Below are 22,174 nucleotides of genomic sequence, written 5' to 3' on the forward strand. Positions count from 1 at the left end.
GCTAATTTTGACTATAAAAAGCGATTGGAATCATACATAAATCACATTTACAAGTTACAACACAGATCAGTGGAGACATTTTATTATTATTACTATTTAGTTTTTCTTTAGTTGTTTTTCCCTTACATTGGAGTATGACAGGTGAGGCTCTGCCTCCCCTGCCTCCCCTGACTGCACGTCGCTGCTCCCTGTGGCTTCTCTAAGTGCAAGCACAGTTTCCAACTGAACATATTTCTAACTGGAATACACCAAGGTTAAATCATAAAAATCTATAGGCTACTGTGGGCATAGCCTGTGGTATCACTGTCAGTGACATACACATACGTGCCAACCTTGAGACGATTCTTGTTCAGTTTTCTGTGAGTTTCTGCCTCACCCTCTCAGACTTTCAGTTGTGCACGCTACTAAAGAGACGCGCTATCATGGAAACCAAACAATGGTGTAGCTGTATTAAAGTCAGAATGGAAACAGTCGTGAGTAAATCTGATTTTGTCAGAAATCGGGAGAAATGCGGGAGAAATATAACCCCGGGAGGAAACCGGGAGAGGGCAGTGAAATCGGGAGTCTCCCGCGAAAATCGGGAGGGTTGGCAAGTATGGACATACACTGTCTGTGAGCCTAACTGGCATTTTCACAGCAGATGGTTGTCTTGACAAAACACAGAGTTATTTACAACATTAACGATCCAAATCCAGGGACTACTGGCATTTATTCTAACTGAATAGAGTCATCGTAATTAATGCAATTAGTTACAGCTGTGCCTTTCCCGCCATGACAACACAGAGTAGGCCTATCTGGTGTGATGAGACTCGCTTTAGGTAGCTACCTTTATCTTTTGAGGGTGTTTATGGTAGGCCTACGTTTGTTTAGCATTAAACCATGCGGTGAGTTAAAATGTATAGCTACTTGATATATTGACCAATATATCAATCAAAAGATAGGCATACGTCTTTCTTTTAACACAAATGACAGACATTTGCTGGCAACAGCTTATCAATTGTGAATGTGTTCTGCTTTGTTTTATATCATTAGCTTACATAATCAGGCTTATTGAGTTTTTTTTCCATTAAATATATCTAATCAACGAAGCAATTCATTGGCAAAGTCATCTTTAATGAGAATAATCCTGACATCGAACTTCTCAAATCTTGGCTGCAGCCCCATTATAGTTATATCTGTATAAACTGCAGAGCTGAACACAACTCTAGTGTTGAGGTTTAATACAGGAACCGCTAAAGCCATACATTAATTAAACTGTGTGATGTTAGCTCGCGCTGCCTCAGTGAGCTCTTCCCGCCAGCAGAGCGCGTCGCTGCGCCTCGTACAGAAAACCTGAAGCCTCCTAGCAGAGCACACTCCCCGTTTTCCGTGAAACTGAGAAAAGGGAAAAGCCCTGTTGTGTTTAGTTTTTTTTTTAGCACTGTCAGAAAGCTCATACACTGCGAGCTTCCTCCACCTTCCACACTGCTTACAGGACTCTCCCAGGATGCTGTCGAACAACCCTCACATCGGGCACAAAGTGGCAGGCTGTTTGATTTTCCTCTCCGTCTGTAAGTAGGACTCACTTTACTTTCTAATCTTCATGTCAGTGGGCTCGGACCACACAGCTGTGAGGGACGTACTGACACCCTCCACAGTAAACAGTGTGTGTTGTTTGCAAAGGTGAAGCTATGTTTGGAAAGAAACGACAGTGTAACGTTTTACGATCTTTGAGTCCCTAACTGTTTGTGAAGTGCGGAGCCATGATTCGCCTCAACTTCCTGAGGAGTTGAAAGGCGATGTGCACGCCATGTGGGTTTATGCAGAGCACTAACTGCAAGTTTATACCGGAGTTAATCACAGGAAAAGGTTGGAAAATCTCCTCCTTTTGGAATCACATTTGTGTTTAAAATGTGTTCACGATTGCAAACAGTGAAGTAGCTTCTTCCTGTCATATCCACGGTGCACGAGTGGGAGGCAAGCCCGAGCAAACATGCACCTAAAGCCCCAGCTACTGTCAGCCTTACCAAGTCAGTCTGGATGTATTGTGTACAATGCATTTAGCAACTAAGTAGAAGAGTGAACGACGTGCACTAATTTATTCCTCTGCTGCCAGCATACCCACAGTGCTAACAGACTACTAAAAAAACGCAATTATGCTTAATTTTAAATACAAATATTTATAAGTAATTCTCGACTTGTGCTTGATCACATGTTTACTTACATTCCATGGAAGTGATTGCTTAATTATAAATAGTTAATGGCTTGAATGTCAAATATTTCAGGTGATTTTATTTGACCATTTATAATAGAAATATATGCAGTTTGTCCCTGCATATGTTCTGCTATACAGTATCTAATGTATTCAGTGATGTGTCATGTCCATTAGGTTGGGTGCAGCAGCACACAATGAGTGGCTGCAGCTGTGGAGAGAATTACAGTCAGTGACCAATATTGCATTGGCCTTGTGTACTATGGCCGTCCTCCTGGAATGTGGTGATAAATGCTGAGCGCTGGAGACTGTCTGCCTTGATGGGACTGAAAATTGTCACCGTTATAAGAAATGCCAGAAAACACAAGGATCTGCTAATATGTTGTTACTGCAGAAAAAGGGCTACATCTGCCTGGGTCAATAACTTAGGAAATAATTGTGTGTTGAAGACTACAAACGGAGCTAACAGTTTTCAAGGATGGTATTATGGAATCTTAACGCTGCAAGAATTATCTTCAGGTAACAGTGATTTATTATTAATTTCATTCAATCTATAATATTCAGTTTGAAATATACACTTTGCCACCCTAATGCATTGTTCATCTGCCTACTTTTCACCTTATTCACTCATGCTAGACAATTAACTGACATCATCAAATTATATTCAGTTTTGCCACATTGACCTTTTTTAGGAAGGACATATCAAATATAATTGATGACATGTTTTACCCTCAATTTCTGGTTAGGGGTCACATAAGGCTTATCGCACTAGTTTATTAGCTTGAATGGGTGAATATTCGATATTAGCAATCCTGAAAATGCCCAAAAACCTATACTTCAGAGATATTGCCTGTTGATATGTAAAAAATAGAGTAGTGTGGGCAGCCAGTCATTCTTGCAATCCACTGGTATCCTGTGCACAAGTGAAAGCTGTGTGTGGCACAGAGTTGAGCATGTTTAGTTGGGCTGCTGACTCTGACAGGGCTGCTCTTCTGCTCCCCCTGTATGTAATATTCATGGACCTAACACCAAGGAGCAGCCCAGGTCCAATTTGATGACATTATGGTGCCACCTCCGCTGTTTTTCAATGATGTGGTCCACGAGACATCAACAGACTGTCATTTCTGATGTGCATTGGAGCCATGTGAGTGCGATGCAGTCGGCATGAGGAGCAGCAACCTCCAAGTTGGATGATCCAGCATTCCAGACAGGCCGTATTGCAATTTTGGCAGTTGTGCTAAATCCACAAAGTCTCAATGTGATTGTTGATATAGTTATACAACTACAATGATGTGTGGTATTTTGGAAAGAGAGAGTACTGAACCAAAATCTGGATTCCATTTTTAGGCTGATTGTTCTGTTTTATAATACAGGAACCAACCTCTCATTGGTTAGTGCTGCATTGTCATCTTAGTTTAAGGTTCATTATCTTGAATATCTTATATTTAAGCTTTCACTCAAAAATGTTCTTAAGTATTGTAAGGTTATTGTAGATGATGATGGTTAGAAGATAACTTAATTACAGCAAAAAAACTCACAAACAACCTTAAGTTGACAGCCAGCTGTTGACACATGTTTTTTAAGTGATTGGAGGACTGAGATTGCAGACACTAGTAGCCGAATTGAGTCTTCTCAGCATGCTGGGTGAGAGGATGATGAGGGCTGTGATTCAAGAGGTTTTCAAGGTCCAGCTGCTGCTGTGGCTAAACTGAAAAGCCCCTGCTGAAGTGGATCGGCAGCCATTAGAGATACCATCCACAGGCAAAACTCTTTGGGATGCAGCATATTCTGAAAAGATAACTATGTCTGTTATTCGTTTAGAAGTGCTTGAGGGCCTTCACACAAAACAAAGGATGTTAACTGAATCAAGATAAAGATAGTATTAAGAGAATTCCAACCAGCAGCAAAACTGGGTTAAGATTTGCCTGTACAACTTCTAATTGGCTGCTTCAGTGCCTGAGTGGAAATACAAAGTTTTGATTTAATTTGACACAATGCCAGATGAAGCCTGTTCTTCTTGCATACCTAACATTAAATCAGATGCATTATTACAATTGTATGTGCAGTGCATACTGTGTGCCATCTGTGCCACTTCTTTGAGGAGCTACTTTTATTATAATCAGTTGGCTGCGTCTATCACCGCAAAATGTTTATCATTGAAATATTAATAGAAATAATTTTGTGATTCACTTTAAAGGATTTTCGCCAACAAGGCTAAATCAATCAATCAATGTTTATTTATATAGCCCAATATCACAAATGTTACATTTGTCTCAATGGACTTCACAGTTTGTACAGAATATCAGTATGACAATACGACACCCTCTGTCCTAAGACCCTCACATCGTACAAGGAAAAACGTCCAGTTTAAAGGGGAAAATGGGAGAAACCTCAGGGAGAGCAACAGAGGAGGGATCCCTCTCCCAGGACGGACAGACATGCAATAGATGCCGTGTGTAAATCGAAGAGATAATACATTTGACAGCATAGGTAGTCCAAATGTTTGGAAATGCATGTGTCTATAATAAGAAGATGAATCCACGAGGATGTCAACAATCCTGTGGGAGCCATCAGGGAAGTAGTATGATGAGTCAGGCAGGACCACAGTGATAGGTTCAGCCACGACTCGAAGTCCAGGACTCAAATCCAGGACGCAGGATAGAGGATCCAGGACACAGGATCCAGCACTCAGGATCCAGGACTCAGGATCCAGGACACTGGATGCAGGATCCAGGACACATGACTCAGGATCCAGGACACAGGATCAAAAGGATCAAATGAGTTTAATCTGCAAAGGTGTCCTATCGTGCAAAATGCACTGATGTCTTTTATACATAAATATGTGTCCCCGGTGTGTCAGGGAACTCAGTAAGTGTCAGAAAATAAAACCCTCTCTCTTTTCCTCCGTACCCAAGTCTCTAAAAACGGGGGTACAACAGAGCTGATCCAGATTTACGTCGGATATGACGTAATATCGGAAATGTGGACCCACGGCCCGATCCGAAAGTTGCTATCAGAATCAATGCCCGACGTGTTTTGGAAGTAATATGGTCTTTGTTTACATTAGCAAGCATCACTAAGGGTGCATTCACACCAGCCGTTTATAGTCCGGTTAAATCGAACCCTGGTGCGTTTAGCCGCTTGGTGCGGTTCATTTGGGTCGGTGTGAACGCAGTCCGAGACCTCTGAAGTGAACTAAACAACCGGACTCTGGTCCGCTAAAATAGGTGGTCTCGGAAAGCTTGCTTGCAAACTCTGGAGCGGTTCATTGCTGGTGTGAACGCAGTCCGCACCAAACAGGAAGCGTAGTATTTACGTGTCACAATAATGCGGATGTCTTCAAAAATCTTTAACGAAAGAGTCTTTCAAGACATCCGCAGTTGTTTAGTTAAAGAGTGAAGCAGAATGAAGTGTTGAACAGTGTCGTGTAAAGTAAAAATGCTCCGTCAACTTCATAAAATGAAGAACACCTGTCGTCGGTGAAACGCCCCTCCTTACTGCAGAACGTCTCTCATTATGTTATAATGTTTTTTAACGGACGTTGTCTGATTATATAATCATATGCGCGGGCCGCTAGTGTCTGTTGATCTCCAGATTAACAGCAGCATGAGAATAACCTGCCGAAAGTGCCGATGCTCCATGGCGGAGGCTCCGGTAGAAATTGCCGGGATTTGCGTTTTTACCCCCTTAATGTCTGACCAATGGTTGAACAGCATTTCCGTGCACATGACTTGTGTTTAAAGTTTATAGTCCGTTTGAGTTTTGCTGTGAACGCAAACTGAACCTTTTGAAAAATGAAACAATGTAACAAACTGTGGTCTGGTGCGCACCAGAGAAGCGAACTATTAGGTGTGAATGCACCCTTACGCACGCCGTGTGTAGGGGCCGTTCACTCAGAGCTAAGCTGTACTGAAGACAACAAAAGCAGGAAATAAAAAAGGAACTCTCCTTGTGATAAACCCGCAAAAGAAAAAGCATTTGAGCTCCATACTGTTTCAGAAATAATCCTTGAAGTGGTTTGGAACATGATATGGAAGTATTTAGCTGTATCTGCCGGTAGAAATCTCTCTCTTCCCTCTGCAGCTCACAATGTTGCTCAAAAGGGGGCGGGGCCAGCATCTACTGACTGAGGATCAGCACTTCTCTAACAGGGCTGAAATAGAGGGATATGAGGGATGTCTAAAATGCATTATCTGTTTGGTATTTTGAGCATAATACATCATAGACATGTTTTTAATATATTTGTGTATATATATATGAGACCCATAATATATGCCTAAAAATAGCACGATAGGAGATCTTTAAGCAATGTTTGATTAATAGGGACACAGCTGAATCTTTCATTAAGATGTTTTTTTTTACACTGAACACAAAGCACATTTTAAAGAAGCAAACAGACATGATTTGTTCTACAGGCAACAGAAATTGACGGGTCTGCATGAGTTCAAACACGTTTCTTATTGAGTTATGTGACTCTATTCCTTGTATGTTAAACTGATAGGGGTCTTAAAAGAAGGAATTCTGACTTTTTATACGTTTTTAAAATCACTCTTAGTCTGGTCCATCACAATTTCTGAGGCATGAACCATATTGCCTGACAAGAGTTTCCATATAGAGCGATTCTGCTAACCCAGAATAGGTTCATTGACATTAATTGATGTCCTTTTTTCATTTAACCCGCAGGTTTTTGAAAACTCTTGCTTTCTGCAATATCTGTGCTCAGTTAAAAGGTCAAGGTTTAGAAAAGTCAATCAACATGGTTGTCATAGAAAGGCAAACCTAAATTGTGCCGTGTAGCGAACACCCATCTCCTGCATCAGTCCTTATTGCTACACTTGCATACTAGACACACACCTCGCTACATATGAAGCAATGCATGCATTGGCACAGAAAGTTAAACATTGGCATTGAAATCATAGAAGCATCCAGTATGGTTGTAATACTTGCGTATACCAATTTCAGTGCTGACACACAGTCCGTTAGCTAACAGCTAGACTCGGCATTCAACACCCGTGTTGTGTTGACTGTGGACTCCAAAACACTCTGCAGTCATACATTCTGCATGAATAAAGCAAGATGAAAGTTAACTGTTACATTTTAACACTCCTTAATGGCAGAAACAAGGTGACATGAGAATCCCATTTGAATCTTGTTCGTCACCACCAGTAGTAATTATATTCTCTCTTTGTATGGCCCTCCACCTGGGGAAGTTAGTGCTTTGGCCTGCATTGTTGCATGATTTTAGATTTGATTGTCTTTGCCAGATGAAGGCTTTTCACTATTCTCTCCTCTTCGGGGGCTTTTTAAGTTTAAGTTGGGCATGAGGATTATCAGAGCCCCTTTTTAAAGCTGACACTCACTGCTAATTAGCACTGAAGTAACTATAGCACCTGGATAGCTGCCTTTGTTAATGTGAATTGTGTAGTGCACAATGTGTAGTTCTTCCAAAGTGCTTTCATGTTGTGTCTCCATTCATTCCCACTCCTGCCGTACCCATTTAATCTTGAGTGATGTGAAAACTTTTGTAAGACACCAAATCACTTTCAAAGTAGCAAATAATTTTTTAATTGCCCTGAATGAAGATTTTTTTCAGTAGTTTCTTAGAAGAAAATCGTTCAACTCTTATAAAGACAAATCGTAGTCCTGTGAAGTACACACTGTACATATTTTCTCTGTACACCACCAACTTGATTCTCTCCCATGGTTAAGTTTGTTTCCTGGCTAATTCCATCAGCCATCTGCTTTTATTACAAAGACAATATAAATTGAGATCTTGTTGAAAGGAATTCATCCAAACCATCCTGAGGTTTCGGCGTGTAAAGCACTTTGTAGAGTTTGTAAAATCAAAGCAAGATAGTTCTCCTCGGTGCGGCTCATTTTGAAAACACGGTTGGAAACAACAGACTCGATTATGTAGGCTGGAGAGGCGATGAGATGGAGGTGCTCCGATCAGCAGTCCTGACATTATGTAGGGAGTTACTTTCCCACTCTCGCTCATTGTGTCTCAGCCTCTCCCTCTCCAGGGTAAGCCGTGAAAAGATGGGCAGAATGAGCAGAATGTATTATGGACATATTCCTGGAGGAAGCTTCTTTTCACTTCAACACGTAGATGCCAGGTTACAATGTAGTCAATCTCATTATACAGAGGTGGGATTTAAGAATCTGATGTTATGTTTGTACACTTGGCAGCAGGAAATTATGTCAATTAGTCATTATGTAGTAGAGTAGAGTTTGGTATAGCTGGCTTTTTGTTGCTTTAAAAAAAAAGAGGGGTTGTAATGCAAATCATTATATTTTCCCACATTATATCGCTTGTTTTTTTTCAACATGCATGTGCTTTACTTTTCTTTAGAAGCCATAATGTTCTCTCTTGAAGAGATCAAGGACACTTAAAATGAGCAGTAGATAAATACAAAGTTAATTACTGTGAGAAATATCGAATTGGTGTTTGGAAGAACAGGAATTTGTCAGCATGTCGAGCTTGACTTTTCCTTCTTGACATTGGAGATGGCAGTGGACAATCGATGCTCAAGGTCTTCTTTTGTGTTCAGGGCCATTCATCCATATCGGGAGACAGTGTTATCAGTTGTATCAAATGTACAGGTTCCCCCTTTACGTTATGATGATTTTTAACTTCCTATCCGTGCTATATATTATTCTGTATATTAAACAATTGAATGATTGTAATTGTTTCAGCATCGTTTCAATACTTCCAGGGCCACGGCTTCATCTGAAAGCTCATGAGCAGCTCTGATTGTGTTTCATCCTAAACAGTCCTCATTACAAAAATACTCTGTTAATTGCAGTTTATAGTTTAACTAGTTTTCTGTTATATAAAAAATAAGCAGCTTCGGAAAGAAAATGTGTTTGAACATACGATTCTCTTTTTGAAATCTTAGTGTATTTAGTACTTAGTGTATCTGTGAAAATCTGTTTTTAAAAAAAAAAAGGTGTAACTGTAATCACTACCTTCTTCATTTGGTTATTTTTACTGAGCAGACGTCTTCTCTTTGAAAAGAACATGCACCGAATAATCCTTTTGCATGGTTGGCCAAATTGGACTTTGTTATTTTTTTTGTGCTTTCATGACTTGAATAATTAGGTTCATTACACTGTGCGTTTGTTCTGAACTGATGGCTTTACACACTGAAGTGTTTTGAAGTTCTATCAGCTCCTCTGAATCATTTAATAAGAGGGTTTTCTTGCTTTTAAGCCAATTTACTGTAGCTGGTCAAAATTACACAGATGGTATCCTTTTTATGAAATATGTTCCTATTTTATATACTGTAGGACTTTTTGTGTGGACATTGGATATAATACTACCACAGGAATTTCTGCTGGATTCTTTCTAGATACCTTAGCTTTTAGTTTTAATCAACGCTCTCAGTGGCCGGCTAATGGCTGCCACAGCGAGCCAGGAGGAGAGAGTGTAGCTCTTTCTCAGGTCTATTACCTAGTTAAAGTCAGATTCAAAGCTGACTGATGTTGAAGTGCAAGCTGCCTGATTTGATGTAAACGGCTTTGTGAATTAATTCTCTGAGACATTGCTGTTTTTTGATGTATTGATTTGAAATCCCGGGAATCTTTCTGAGAAGATTTTCCTGGTCTCAGAATCGATGGCAATTTAATTGGATAGAAGCTCTCAGGGCTCTAATTATAAACTCAACTAGATGAATGGTGCTCTCAACGATCCAACACATACTCCGCACGAAGGACTTAGGCTCCGAGTTATCTTTTTAATTGTAATGATTTGTGTATTCCTGGAGACACTGAAATGTTTTGTGTATTCCTGGAGACACTGAAATGTTTTGTGTATTCCTGGAGACACTGAAATGTTTTGTGTATTCCTGGAGACACTGAAATGTTTTGTGTATTGCTGGAGACACTGAAATGTTTTGTGTATTCCTGGAGACACTGAAATGTTTTGTGTATTGCTGGAGACACTGAAATGTTTTGTGTATTGCTGGAGACACTGAAATGTTTTGTGTATTGCTGGAGACACTGAAATGTTTTGTGTATTGCTGGAGACACTGAAATGTTTTGTGTATTGCTGGAGACACTGAAATGTTTTGTGTATTCCTGGAGACACTGAAATGTTTTGTGTATTCCTGGAGACACTGAAATGTTTTGTGTATTGCTGGAGACACTGAAATGGTTAACTGTCAGACAGAGGTCAACTTATATTTTATTAAATGTTGTCAGAAATATTACAGTGACTCACTCACCAGATATATTATCACAAAGGTTTATAGCGCAATATGCACAACATAACTATCAAACACGACATACAATAGAAGGAAGGTTTGTATTACCCAAATCTAAATCAAACATGGGACAGAAAACAGTACAGAGCCATGATCAGCTGGAACTCTTTACCGGTTCACAACTTCACATCATTCAGGAAAATTCTCAAGTACATTTCAAAAGGTTGCTAAAAATATATTTAAGTATTACAAAGTAAATTTGAACTGTGCCTGTGGCTATGTATGCATATATTATGTACACTTATTTGTATTTACTTTTGTTTGGCCTTAGGATGGCGATAATTGGATGACCATTTTAGTTTTCACTTCATTTCACTGTAAATTGCATGAAATTATGAGCTGTTTTGTTTTAATTTTGTTGTATGTATGTTTATGTATGTTTTGAGTGTGTGAGGACCCCAGGAAGAATAGCCAATGCTCATGCTAGTGCTAATGGAGATCCTAATAAAGACAAATATTCCAACTATAATAGCCTATAGCAGTCTTTTGTTGTGTAGCCCTGCCTGTGTAAGGCAGCTTTTAGACAACCTTGATAAAAGAAGAGACTGTTTATGGTTCAGTTTCAAATGATTTGCTCCTATTTGTAACATTGTCTTAAAGAACAACAATTCTCTTTTCTTTTCTTGCAGTTCACATCAACTTTTCTGCTGGCAGCACCGGAAAGGGCTCACAGGTAAGAGAAAACATTGGACTCCTGTGATTCTTTATTTCCTGATTGCAGATCAGTCTGAACTCCTGTGATTTGGCTAGCTTCTTGATAATTAGTGTTAATCATTCATCTGCTGGTCTCATCACCTCTATTAAAGCCTTAATGACCTGACCACCTTAAATGAACAACAATGCTGTTTTGAAAAAGGATTGTTTATTGTCCTCCAGATCAGAAGCTTAATGTTCTCCACAATGCAAATGATTTCCCTCTTTGATTCTGCATTATCTAATTCTGCAGTTGCTGCTCGATAAATAATTAACATGTTCAGTTGTTCTACTTCTCATTGGTGTAAGAAGATGTTGACAGTCTCCTGGCAGTTACGTAGCATCACAGAAATGGGAAACTTATTATCTTTCCACTGATGGCAACCGCTGTTATTCCCAGCAGAGGTAAAAAAAAAATTAATTTTTTTTTCACTTTAAATTGTCTCATATGGTTGTTTTTTTAATTTAAAGTGAAATTGAATAAAACGCTGCATACACAAATATTCTCTTAGAATTCATTATCAGTAGCACACAAAGGTATTGGTCTATAATCAGATTTAAACAGTTTGCTTACGTCTGTTTTATTCTGTAAGATAATTGTGACATGCTATCAGTATGCCTTTTGCTCAGTCAAAGCCTAGGCTCGCATAATATCAACATTGTTAGTTTTCTTTTCTTCTTTTGAATATTACTATTAGGGACAGCTGCCTGTCAAGAGTTATAAAGAAAATATGTAAATGACATCCATTCAGGAGAAGAAACCCATTAAAGAAATGAAAATAGTTTTTGCAACAACGGAAATCAGGACCAGACACCAACACTGCTCCTAGGGCTGTGTATAGCTTCCCACTGCTTTTAATACTAGGATGGGTTGAATGCAGACTCTAAATTACACTGTGTGCTTTATACACGAGTGTCACAATTTAAAAGTTGATTTTGATTCGAATCCTTCATTTCCAAGTAGAACCAAGCATAGAGCACAGAGGAGGCAGAGGAAGTGTAACAGGTTTATGGCTCGTGTCACTGTCGACAGAGATGTGTGGAGGAGAGGGGATGACCAGGTACGACAGAGGGAAGAAGGGAATGGAGAGCTGCTAGGCGGCACCGCAGGCAGTGAAAGCATGGTAGAGTTGGCAGCAGGCGTTTTATTTAACACTTTCCATAATGTCTTTCAGGACTTTGCCCCAGGGAAATACCTTAAATTCCTAGTGTTGTGCATTGAAACATAGCGGCAACCTACGGTGATTTAAAAAGTGTGGTTTCTTGAATGGCCACTTGAGGCTGGCTTCCAAGAGAGTCATTCTACTAAGAACCTAATGTTAAAATGCCCAGCTTTACAGCAGAAATACAGGTTTCAAATTGTTTACAGCCTTTTATCCAAAAACGGACAATGTTTCATATAGCTTACCTGTTGAAATATTATTAAGGCTTACAGTTATACCTAATAAAAGTTGTGAATACTTTGAGTGATAGCTGGGCACCTTTACTTAGCTTACTGCTCTGTCACCTGGGCCCATTATAATATCTATTGAACAGCACAGGAAATCAGAGGTATGCAAGCATAGGCTATATAATACAATTATATTCATCCACAATTTCTTTCTTCTTTGCTTTGCTTAATTATGCTGTTTTGAAGTTAAGTCTGTGATGGTTCAGGTCTCATGGTTTCAGGGGCGACATTGGTATCGGGACACATAGACAAGGTAGCAGAGGGAACACAGGAAGTTAAAAACACAAAGAAAAAAAACATGCAGTGGCAGACCCATGCCATGATTCACTTGTCTCATTTACTCTCCCAGCATGCCCTGTATTTCTTAATTAATTCACAATACCATTTTTAACATCGCTTTTTGACAGCAATCCCCCAGTTGGAGAGTAAGACCAAAATGTGTTTTACACTTCGTATCTGGTGTAGTCAGTATTATATTTAGTGTCTTTTCACAAAGCCCACCTGCAGTGCAAACCTGGTTATTGACCTGTTTTTGGTTCTCCTGAGCCATGAGAACAACATTAGCAAATTAGAGAGGAATACAAATATAGGTCATGAAAGCACTCGACTTAGTTATAGAAAGTCATAGCAGTAGGCCGGGCAGTCATTTACATACTCCTGAGAAATGTGCAGACTCTAAACTTTGCACACAATATTTATTATTTCAAAAGTAAACCAGTTCCTGAATGAGGCAATTCATTGTTGCTCTTCCAACTGAAAATGATTACCTTTCAAACAAAGGTGCAATGAACTGTATGTGGGACCTTTCTGTCAGTAATATCTTTTAGTGGAACAAATCTGATTATATATATAACAACAAGTATCTTAATAGACTACCAGATCAAAAAGATAATAATATGTGTTTTGGGCAAATCAAATATCACCATTTTTTGCTTCTGCCTCAAAACATTGTCAAATATCTTTCCCTTGAATTTTTGAGGGGGCAGATATGTATTGGATTTGTTTCTCTGGAACTTGGGTGTCCAACACCTTTACTCATTAAATTAAACAAGTTGTTTAGAAACATACAGTTTTCAACTCACAGGACTGATAACAGACAGTGGCTGAATTTGCAATTTATTTTTGTATTTTTTCTTCTTTTTTTTTAATGGCAGAACATCAAGAAATAAGTGGATTGTGTATAGACAACACTAATATATAGAAAGTATTTACCTGGCTTCTGAGAAGATGACATTGTAGTATTGTATATATTTAGCTAATTTGTTAGCATGGCATTTAGAAAACACAAATGTATCTCTTTTTAAGCACTGTTTGTTCTACACAAACAGTGCTTAAAAAGAGATACATTTGTGTTTTCTAAATGAAAGTGAAACAGGCTCTACGCCTGTTTCACATAATGTTGTGCCATGCAGTGGTCAGCATTGAAGATCTGGCAATAACTTCAAACATCTGGGCTTATCCCATCACGAATAAAATCCGGCTTCTGCGGGGGCTCCTGTGGTGTGTGTGTGATGATATGGGTAACGCTGATATCCGAATGCTAAGTAGCAACAACCAAACTAGTATAACACTTCCATCAACATGTTTTATAAAATTGATAAATAATCTTTTAATGTGTTTCCGCATCCCATGGCTGATGTTTGCTCCCTCACGGTGGAGGAAAAGATGATCCTCTTTTAAAGTTTGCAGGCAGGATATTTGAAAAGATGCTCTGCTTTGATCAGTATACTGTAGTTGCATCTAACGTTGCTACAAAAGGCATGTGATATGTAAAGCAGGAACTACGGTTGCGGCAGTCATTTTCTGTGGTTGTCTTTGAACACAGTCTGTGGCTTGCATAGAGACACGTTTAAAGTGGACCGATCATGCTATTTTGAAAAATATATTGTAGGACCATACCTATATAACATGTCTGTGAAGTTTTTTTTTCAAAATACCAAACAGATCATGCATTTTAGCCATGCCTCATTTCGCTGTATTTGCTCTATTCCAGCCCTGTTTTTGCAAGGGCTGATTCTGTGACGTAGCTTTAATGCAAATGAGCTGCAGCTGACCACACCCCCCTGCAGGAGAGGGAGATCAGCTGCTGGGCTCACAGAAGAGGGGGAGGAAAAGAGAGGCTCCGTCCTCCATGTTTTGTTCTTATATGATTATATAGAGTCGTTATTCATTTGTTTTAAAGCTCAATAAATAACAAAGAAGACCTTTGACCGGCACTTTTCTAATTTTGTCCGGAAGATTTAAACTTTAACGGACATGTTGACCGGGGAAAAAAACTGAAACTCTGCCGCATGGTCCCCTCGTCCCTTGGAAGAGGCGGAGAGGTAGATGTTTTTCATCTGCTGGTGGCAAACCGGAGAGAATTACAACAGGAGCAAACGCTTGCCTCGGGGAGGGAGAAAAAGAGCCAGAGCGGAGAATAAACAGAAGGGCAACCATGGCAACCATGGCAACCATGCGCGGGAAGTCTTCTTCGCTGCTTTTGTGGCAGGACTACAGCGCCACTTACAGGCCTGGCATATGTACTACAGCGTCTCCAGCGCTTTCGAGCGGTCTCGTGTGAACGGTAGGGGTGTAACGGTATCCGTATTCGTCCCGTACCGTCACAGTTCAGACGTCACGGTTCGGCACATGTAGTCACACGACGAATACGCCTTTTTTTTACGAGTGGGAAAAAAGTCTGTCATTCAGGGCAGTATCCACTACACTATATATAGGCTAATCCAGGGGGCGGAATTGCGCCTAAAAGCTGTTTGCCAGCCGCCCTTAAACGACAAATGAAGAACAAGAAGAAACACAACAACAAAACGAACAAAATACAAGAAGAAGAAAAGTTAGTATGGCGATTTCAGATAACACACAGGAGCTAGAACCCACCTGCTTCTTTTAAATCAGCTGTGTGGGAACATTTCGGGTTCCCTGTGGACTACAATAACGATTAAGTGTGCGAGTGGTGGATCGGACGAGTGGTGGATCGGACGAGGACGGTCTGTCGCTGTTGTTCTACAGTGGTGCGGTATGCTAATGGTAACACACGCCAAACATGCTAAATCATATCAGAAGGCATCACCCAGATTTGCCAATCACCGGAGCCTGGCAAAAGACAACAGCAGTTCAACAGCTGATCCCCGCTGTTTTTAAGAAGCCAATAGACATGAAAGCCGAGAGACCAAAACTAAATAACGGAAGCTTTTGGCATATGTTTTTCAACGACTTTGCGCTCTTGAAACACTTTCTTAATATTTATGTCATATTTTCAAGACATTCTTTTTAGTTTTACAGCTTGATGAAACCTTTTTGTTTGACATCAGCCATTATAGATAATATGGCCATCTGAGTGTACTGTGTAAGGTTTGTTTTTAACTGTTTAATACAGTTAATTATTCAAAATGTCAGAGTTCTTTATTTTTAAAATGAAACTTGCACTATTGTTCAAACATAAATAACAACAAACCTGGAATTATGCATTTGGGACTTTTTTTTTGCTTTTTCTTGTTGTACCGAACCGTACCGAACCGTGACCCCCAAACCGAGGTAAGAACCGAACCGTGACTTCTGTGAACCGTTACACCCCTAGTGAACGGACATGTCTCGTGTGAAGAACACTATTCCGGGCTGACGTCAGCTCGGATGGAATCTGTATCCGCCCGTTGTAGCCTTGTTTTTAAAAGATTTGGGTACGGAGGAAAAGAGAGAGGGTTGTATTTTCTGACACTTGGTGAGTTCCCTGGAACACCGGGGACACATGTTCATGTATAAAAGATGTACAAAAGTGCATTTTGCATGATAGGTCCACTTTAAGTTCCTACAACTCTCGCCCCCCTCCTCCTTTGAAGACGGCCTGAAGCCTCTGATGATTGGCATCAGTTTGAACTTAGAACGACTTGGATAAGTTAGCCAAGACAAGCACAGGTACCGTGATTATCTGCTGCTTCAGGGCTTCATAAACAGACTAAACAACAGGGTAGTACAGGTTTGTGATTTTAAGCAGAACTGCCTTGATCTCATGCACTAAGGACTTCCAAACTGTGAGAAGAATACAGGAGGACAGCAGAGTGTGAGAAATTATTTACACATTTCCTGCTGAGGGTTTTGCAAAGCCAATGGAAAAAGTTGTTCCTGTCACTTTGGCACCATATGGATGTTCTCAAGACACATGAAAACACTTTTAAAAGTAATTTCTGGGCCCAAACAGGGCACATTGTTATATAAGGGGTGACTTTGCCTTCAGGGATTGTTACTAAATGGGGGGAAAGCAACAACAACTCTTACAAAATTCACAAGAACATAACCAGTTCACCAGAAGTAATTGAAAGTGCTGATCTTTGTTAATTCATTGAGCTGTTTCATGTGTTTTCAAAGTTAAATGGTAGCTTCATTTAAAACAAACATTTTCTTAGGGGTTCATCTTAAGGCTTAGCAGTAGGTAGTGGAAACGGCACAATTATTTGGATTCGAAATTATGAGGAAATTACACTAAATAGTCCAAGGACTGAAGCAGCAGGAGACACTTTTTAGACCTTCCACCCTTTGTATATTTAAAGAGTAAAGATAACCATCTCTGTGTACTCAATCTTAAGTGCTATCAGTTGTGGACGTAATGAAAACTCTTGAAGAAAAAGAGCTGCTGCCTTCTTACACAACCAACTCAATTGAAGTCATCATGTTGGTTTGAACAAAAGCATCTTCTCTGATGTGTGCAAGTTTACTTGTTTTCTGCCAAGCATCACTTTAAATGTCATTTGTGCTGCCTAAACAGCTGTCACTTTATGGATACAAGCTTTTCATTCTCCAGCATTCCCTAGGACAGTTTAGCCAGTCGGTAGATCAATTGTATCTACTGACATTATCCCTTACCTGAACCCTAATATCAAAACAACCTTTATTTGTGAGGTCCACAGTACAGTATAAAGACCAAAAATAAGTTTAAAAGATTAGCCTTCAATCAATTATAAATTGTCACCGTCTAATTGAATATTAAAAGGTCATGATGTTGTCTTATGTTGTGTGGCAGACTGTTGTCTTGCTCAGTGTGACGGTGACTTCTGCCCATGACAGATCCTTAAAGTAACTGCTTCATGAAATATTTGATTGCCTCTATCAAAATAGAGTCTCCATTTATGTAGACAGATATCATGATGGTCTCCCTTCAAGTTAATTTACATTTCTACCTTTTTTGTTTACGTTTTTATTCTCAAAGGAGAACACGGGGAAGGTTGTTTGCAGAGCTGCTTTACGTATTTTACCTATCGTGCAAAATCCACTTTTTGATGTCTTTTATACATAAATATGTGTCCCCAGTGTGTCAGGGAACTCACAAAGTGTCAGAAAACAAAACCCTCTCTCTTTTCCTCTGTGCGCAAATCTCTAAAAACGGGGGAACAACGGAGCTGATCCAGATTTGCTGCCGATATTACGTAATATCGGAAATGTGGGCTGGCTTTACACCCACGGCCCTATCAGAAACGTTGCTATCATGAGCAGCCATAAGCTCCACCCCCTCTTTTTCTTTTTATATAAGCTTTATACCCAGAATCAGCACTTAAGTAACAGGAAGTGAAATAGAGGGATATGAAGCATGGCTAGAATGGCTGATCTGTTTGGTATTTTGAGCAAAACACTTCATAGACATGTTTTTTTATATATCTGAGACCTATAATATTATGCCTAAAAATAGCATGATAGGAGACCTTTAAGTTAAATTGGTATTTAACTGAAATGTTTTATTTCTATGTGTAAGACACTAACAACACTTAAATCAATATATTTTGAGAGATGCAGATGCTGGATAATGCTGCTGACAAATCACCCCACCGCAACCAGTGTCATTTTGTAACTCTTTAACCCGATTCAGGTAAGCCACATTTACAGTGAAGCATGAAAGCTACATTGAGTTATGTTTTCATGAGTAAATACACTCTTTATTTTGGTAAAATATATCAGCCGTCTCACCTAGAGGCCAGGGAGTACTGTGACCCTAAATAACTTACACAGCAGGGCCTGACCGCAACAGTTGCCCCAGGCAACCAGAATTGGACCAATGTCAACATTTCTGTGCGGTCTGGTTGCCTCAAACAAAGCTGAATGCCTCCTGCGTACAGTCTTCTAACTAAGTGAGCGTGGCCCAGTTGAACTGCTTTACTGTGTGAGAAATTGTACCATTATAGATGGAAAAATTGAAAATACGAACCTAAAAACTTTAGAGAATTAAACACAAGGCTATTATTGATGCATTAACAAGTGGACCTGGAAGAAAAAAAGTGATACATTTTTTTTTTTTCAAAGAAATGGGAACAAATACTCTTTTGAAGTTTAGGTAAATACAACATTAAGAGTCACAAAGCTGAAAAAAAAAGAAGGCAGCCTAAACATACGTTATTAGTGAAAGAAGAAAGAAAGTAGTGCATCAGCTAATGGAAGAATAGAAATAAGCAAAATTGTACTGGAATGCAAAGATAATTATTTTTCCAGATTTGCCTTTGGTCCCCAGATCAAAAACCTATTTGAAGCGACAGAAAGTGAGAAGCTGTAGATCTAACCTGGCCTGCAGGAGTGCAATATTCTGCTGACTGTAATTTATCCTGCTAATTACATTTAAGTTGCTAATGTGAAATTGAAATGCAGCAACATTAGTCGCTCATTCACACTTTTAGATTCCAGATTGTTAACGAAGCTGAGCCACCTGTTAATCAAATCTATTTTAAGTCTGCGTTGTTGTTTTTCACACAAAAGGAGAGAAATGGAGGCTAAAATGAAAATTGTGTCATTAGAAGTTAATGACAAGGTTAATTTATTTGTCATTGTATGCCAGTTGTAGCACTTTTACGCTACAGTTCACACAGAGACCATAGCACAAATGTTATACATAAAGAAACATCTAATTATCACCGATCAATTACATCTTAAAGTTACATATAATTACTATGTTTTTTCAGTGTTGCCAAGTTAGCAACTTTATTGCTCTTTGACGACATATTTATTGCTGTTTTTCGGCACATGCCAGAGCAGTGTGCATAGTTTATTTTATAAGAGTAGAATTCAGCGTAGAAAAGAAAGTCTTTTTTTTTGCCTTTTCAAAAACACAAGAGCATTAGAGAAAGAATGTATCACAGTGTGTTTATCTGCCCGAACCTGCAATCCTCTGCAAGTCTGCCAACTAGTAGTCAGTGGGCCTCGGTGAGCATTGATGTTAAAGCAAAGGTGTGCATCATTTACTACATGTGGGTTTATGGGTTATATAAAAAGCCTGTCCACAATTAACATATGCACTGTGTAGTATTTATCTTCTGTCTTATATTTTGGGAAGTGTAGACTTCTAGTTAATATACTTTTATATACAGTGTACTGGCCGGGTTTAACTTAAAAAGAAAAATGCTCTCGTCTATCAATTTTCCTTATATTATATAATTTCCCTACTTCGTAGATCACCAACTAGTCAGGATGCTGACTTTTTATCTGAGACATGCAGCTTCAACCTCGATCCTCTAACATGATGTCATGTATGTAACTATCCAGTGAATGGCACCCTATTCGATTCTTGTTTCAGGGATGCTAACTGCCTGATTCTGGAATGACTGTTATCAACATTCTTTTTTTCCTATTTTCCATTTAAAGTCAACAAAATGCAGAAAGAGGATATGAAGAATTGTCTGCTAATGTTCAAAGGCAGCAGACGTTTCAAGCCATTAACCCATCACACATTAAGGGCTTTTACTTGTGAATAGAAAATTACTTCTTCTGGCAGCCTGATATTAAGGAAGCATACAAAAGGCGTGTTAATTCTTAAACACCTCAATGGATCTGAAAGCCTCCTCTAAATTAAACTGACAATTTGCACTTTACCGACAAACCATTTGAATCCTCACTTAATTTAAATAGAGAAGGGCCACCATTTAATAACTGTGTCCTCCTCGGTTCCCAAGGATCTTCTAGACAGCCAGCGTCTGGTAACATCGTACATTTTTCTCATATGTCAAAATTCAGAAAGTCCTGCAACCTTGAATCATTGTTTCCATCAGTGAAGAGAAAGCTAATGCGACCTGACAGGTCACACACATCAGTGGAGCGTCTGAGCCCTCGGGATTGAGAGCTGTCGCAGGGGGCAGGAGCTTTGCCTTGTAAGTCTTTGAAGAGCCGCCAAATCAAAGGCAGGGCTCAAAGGGTCGTCTTTGCTTATGTCCTTGATAACGTAACAATCACATTAAGCATCGTTTTCAAGAAGTTTGCTATACACCTCTTTTGGGAAAACCGTAGCCGCAGTGCTGCTGTTCTGAGGTTTAGCTACACGAGGCACAACATTTCTGTCTGTCTACATCAGTGCTGAGGTGCCACACACCAAAAGCGCTCAAGGCATGGTGAAACTAACCCCTTCAGATGGATAGACAGTGTAGACTCATAGCTATTCCTTTTCTAACAGCTATGGGTTTCTGATTCTGCTGCAAATGGCTGACAGCCTGCTGTCAGATGGGATTAGGGAGAGCGTTACCTGCGTGCAGAAGCATACAAGGCCAGAAAGTGTTGAGCTCTGTAAGCTGAGGATAATTCATTTCTCTGTAATGGCAAAAACAATGTTTGACTTGATCCGAGTTCATTTTTCTGCAGATTATAAGATCGTTTACCAGAGACAGATTTGTAGCCCTGGTGTCACTCAACTGCTGCGATTTTCTTTTGAAGAGTGATCAACGTGCAGGATTTAAAGATCCAAAGAATGACTTTTTAAACATGTTCATTCACCTTGTTGATTACATTTGATCGTACAGTAGATTTATGTATATTATAAAACAAACAAACATTGATTTATTGTTTTCGTTCCGTTTAAAATTACAGGATAAATTGCATGATTTTAATTTTGCCTACAGAGCATTGGAGTTTTATAATAGTCATAATGAAAAAGGTAGGAAAGCATTAAAACAAGTATAAATACAACATAACCTGATATATAGGCATTCAATCTAAATATTAGATACAGAAATAACATCATATTATCTGAGAAGTGGAGGTATAGTAATGCATCAATGAGCTTGAAGGCTAAACAGACAACATAACGCTGCACAGTTGTTTGTAATACTGGGAATACAAGGCCTATATTACAACAGCTCATTTCAAAATAACTTCTGAAATATGCAGCAACATTACAAATTGATGTGTAAAAGTATACGACTGGATTTAGAGATTTCTCCTTAAAGTTTGATTAAGACCTGCCATAAAACATTAGGTCTTATCTACAGTAGTGTCATGTAGTTCACTTGTATGCATCACAGACACACACAACTCAATAATATTGGTAACGTTTCAGCAACCACTTAATTCATCCCTCGAAGGTCTTCATTTATTTCTTCCTACAGTTACATTGCACTGATTTTCTGTCTCCTCTCTGTCGGAAAAGAATAAGTGAAAAACTTTTGTTGGAGATGTAAAGGGATATCTGATCCGCTTTTCAAATCTCCACGCGTTCCTATGAAGCTGGTTATAATACAGGAAGGAATCCATATCTACAAAGTAACCGTTAACAATAATCTACTTTAATGGCAATATGACAATGCAATACAATCATTACAATACAACATGATATATTAC

At 39.3% G+C, this 22,174-nt stretch overlaps 1 protein-coding gene across 1 annotated transcript in view; it reads left to right on the forward strand.

Moving 5' to 3' along the window:
- The first annotated feature begins 1,390 nt into the window (after positions 1–1,390).
- The window catches only part of b3glcta (beta 3-glucosyltransferase a), a 69,645-nt gene continuing 48,861 nt past the window's right edge, over positions 1,391–22,174 (forward strand). The window contains exons 1-2 of the mRNA XM_034207160.1: positions 1,391–1,550; positions 11,085–11,128. Coding sequence (XP_034063051.1) covers positions 1,487–1,550; positions 11,085–11,128 — 108 coding nt within the window. The 5' untranslated portion in view covers positions 1,391–1,486. The remainder of the gene's footprint in view (positions 1,551–11,084; positions 11,129–22,174) is intronic.

The sequence above is a fragment of the Gymnodraco acuticeps genome, unplaced genomic scaffold, assembly GCF_902827175.1.
Source record: "Gymnodraco acuticeps unplaced genomic scaffold, fGymAcu1.1, whole genome shotgun sequence".
In the NCBI taxonomy this organism is placed as follows: Eukaryota; Metazoa; Chordata; class Actinopteri; order Perciformes; family Bathydraconidae; genus Gymnodraco; species Gymnodraco acuticeps.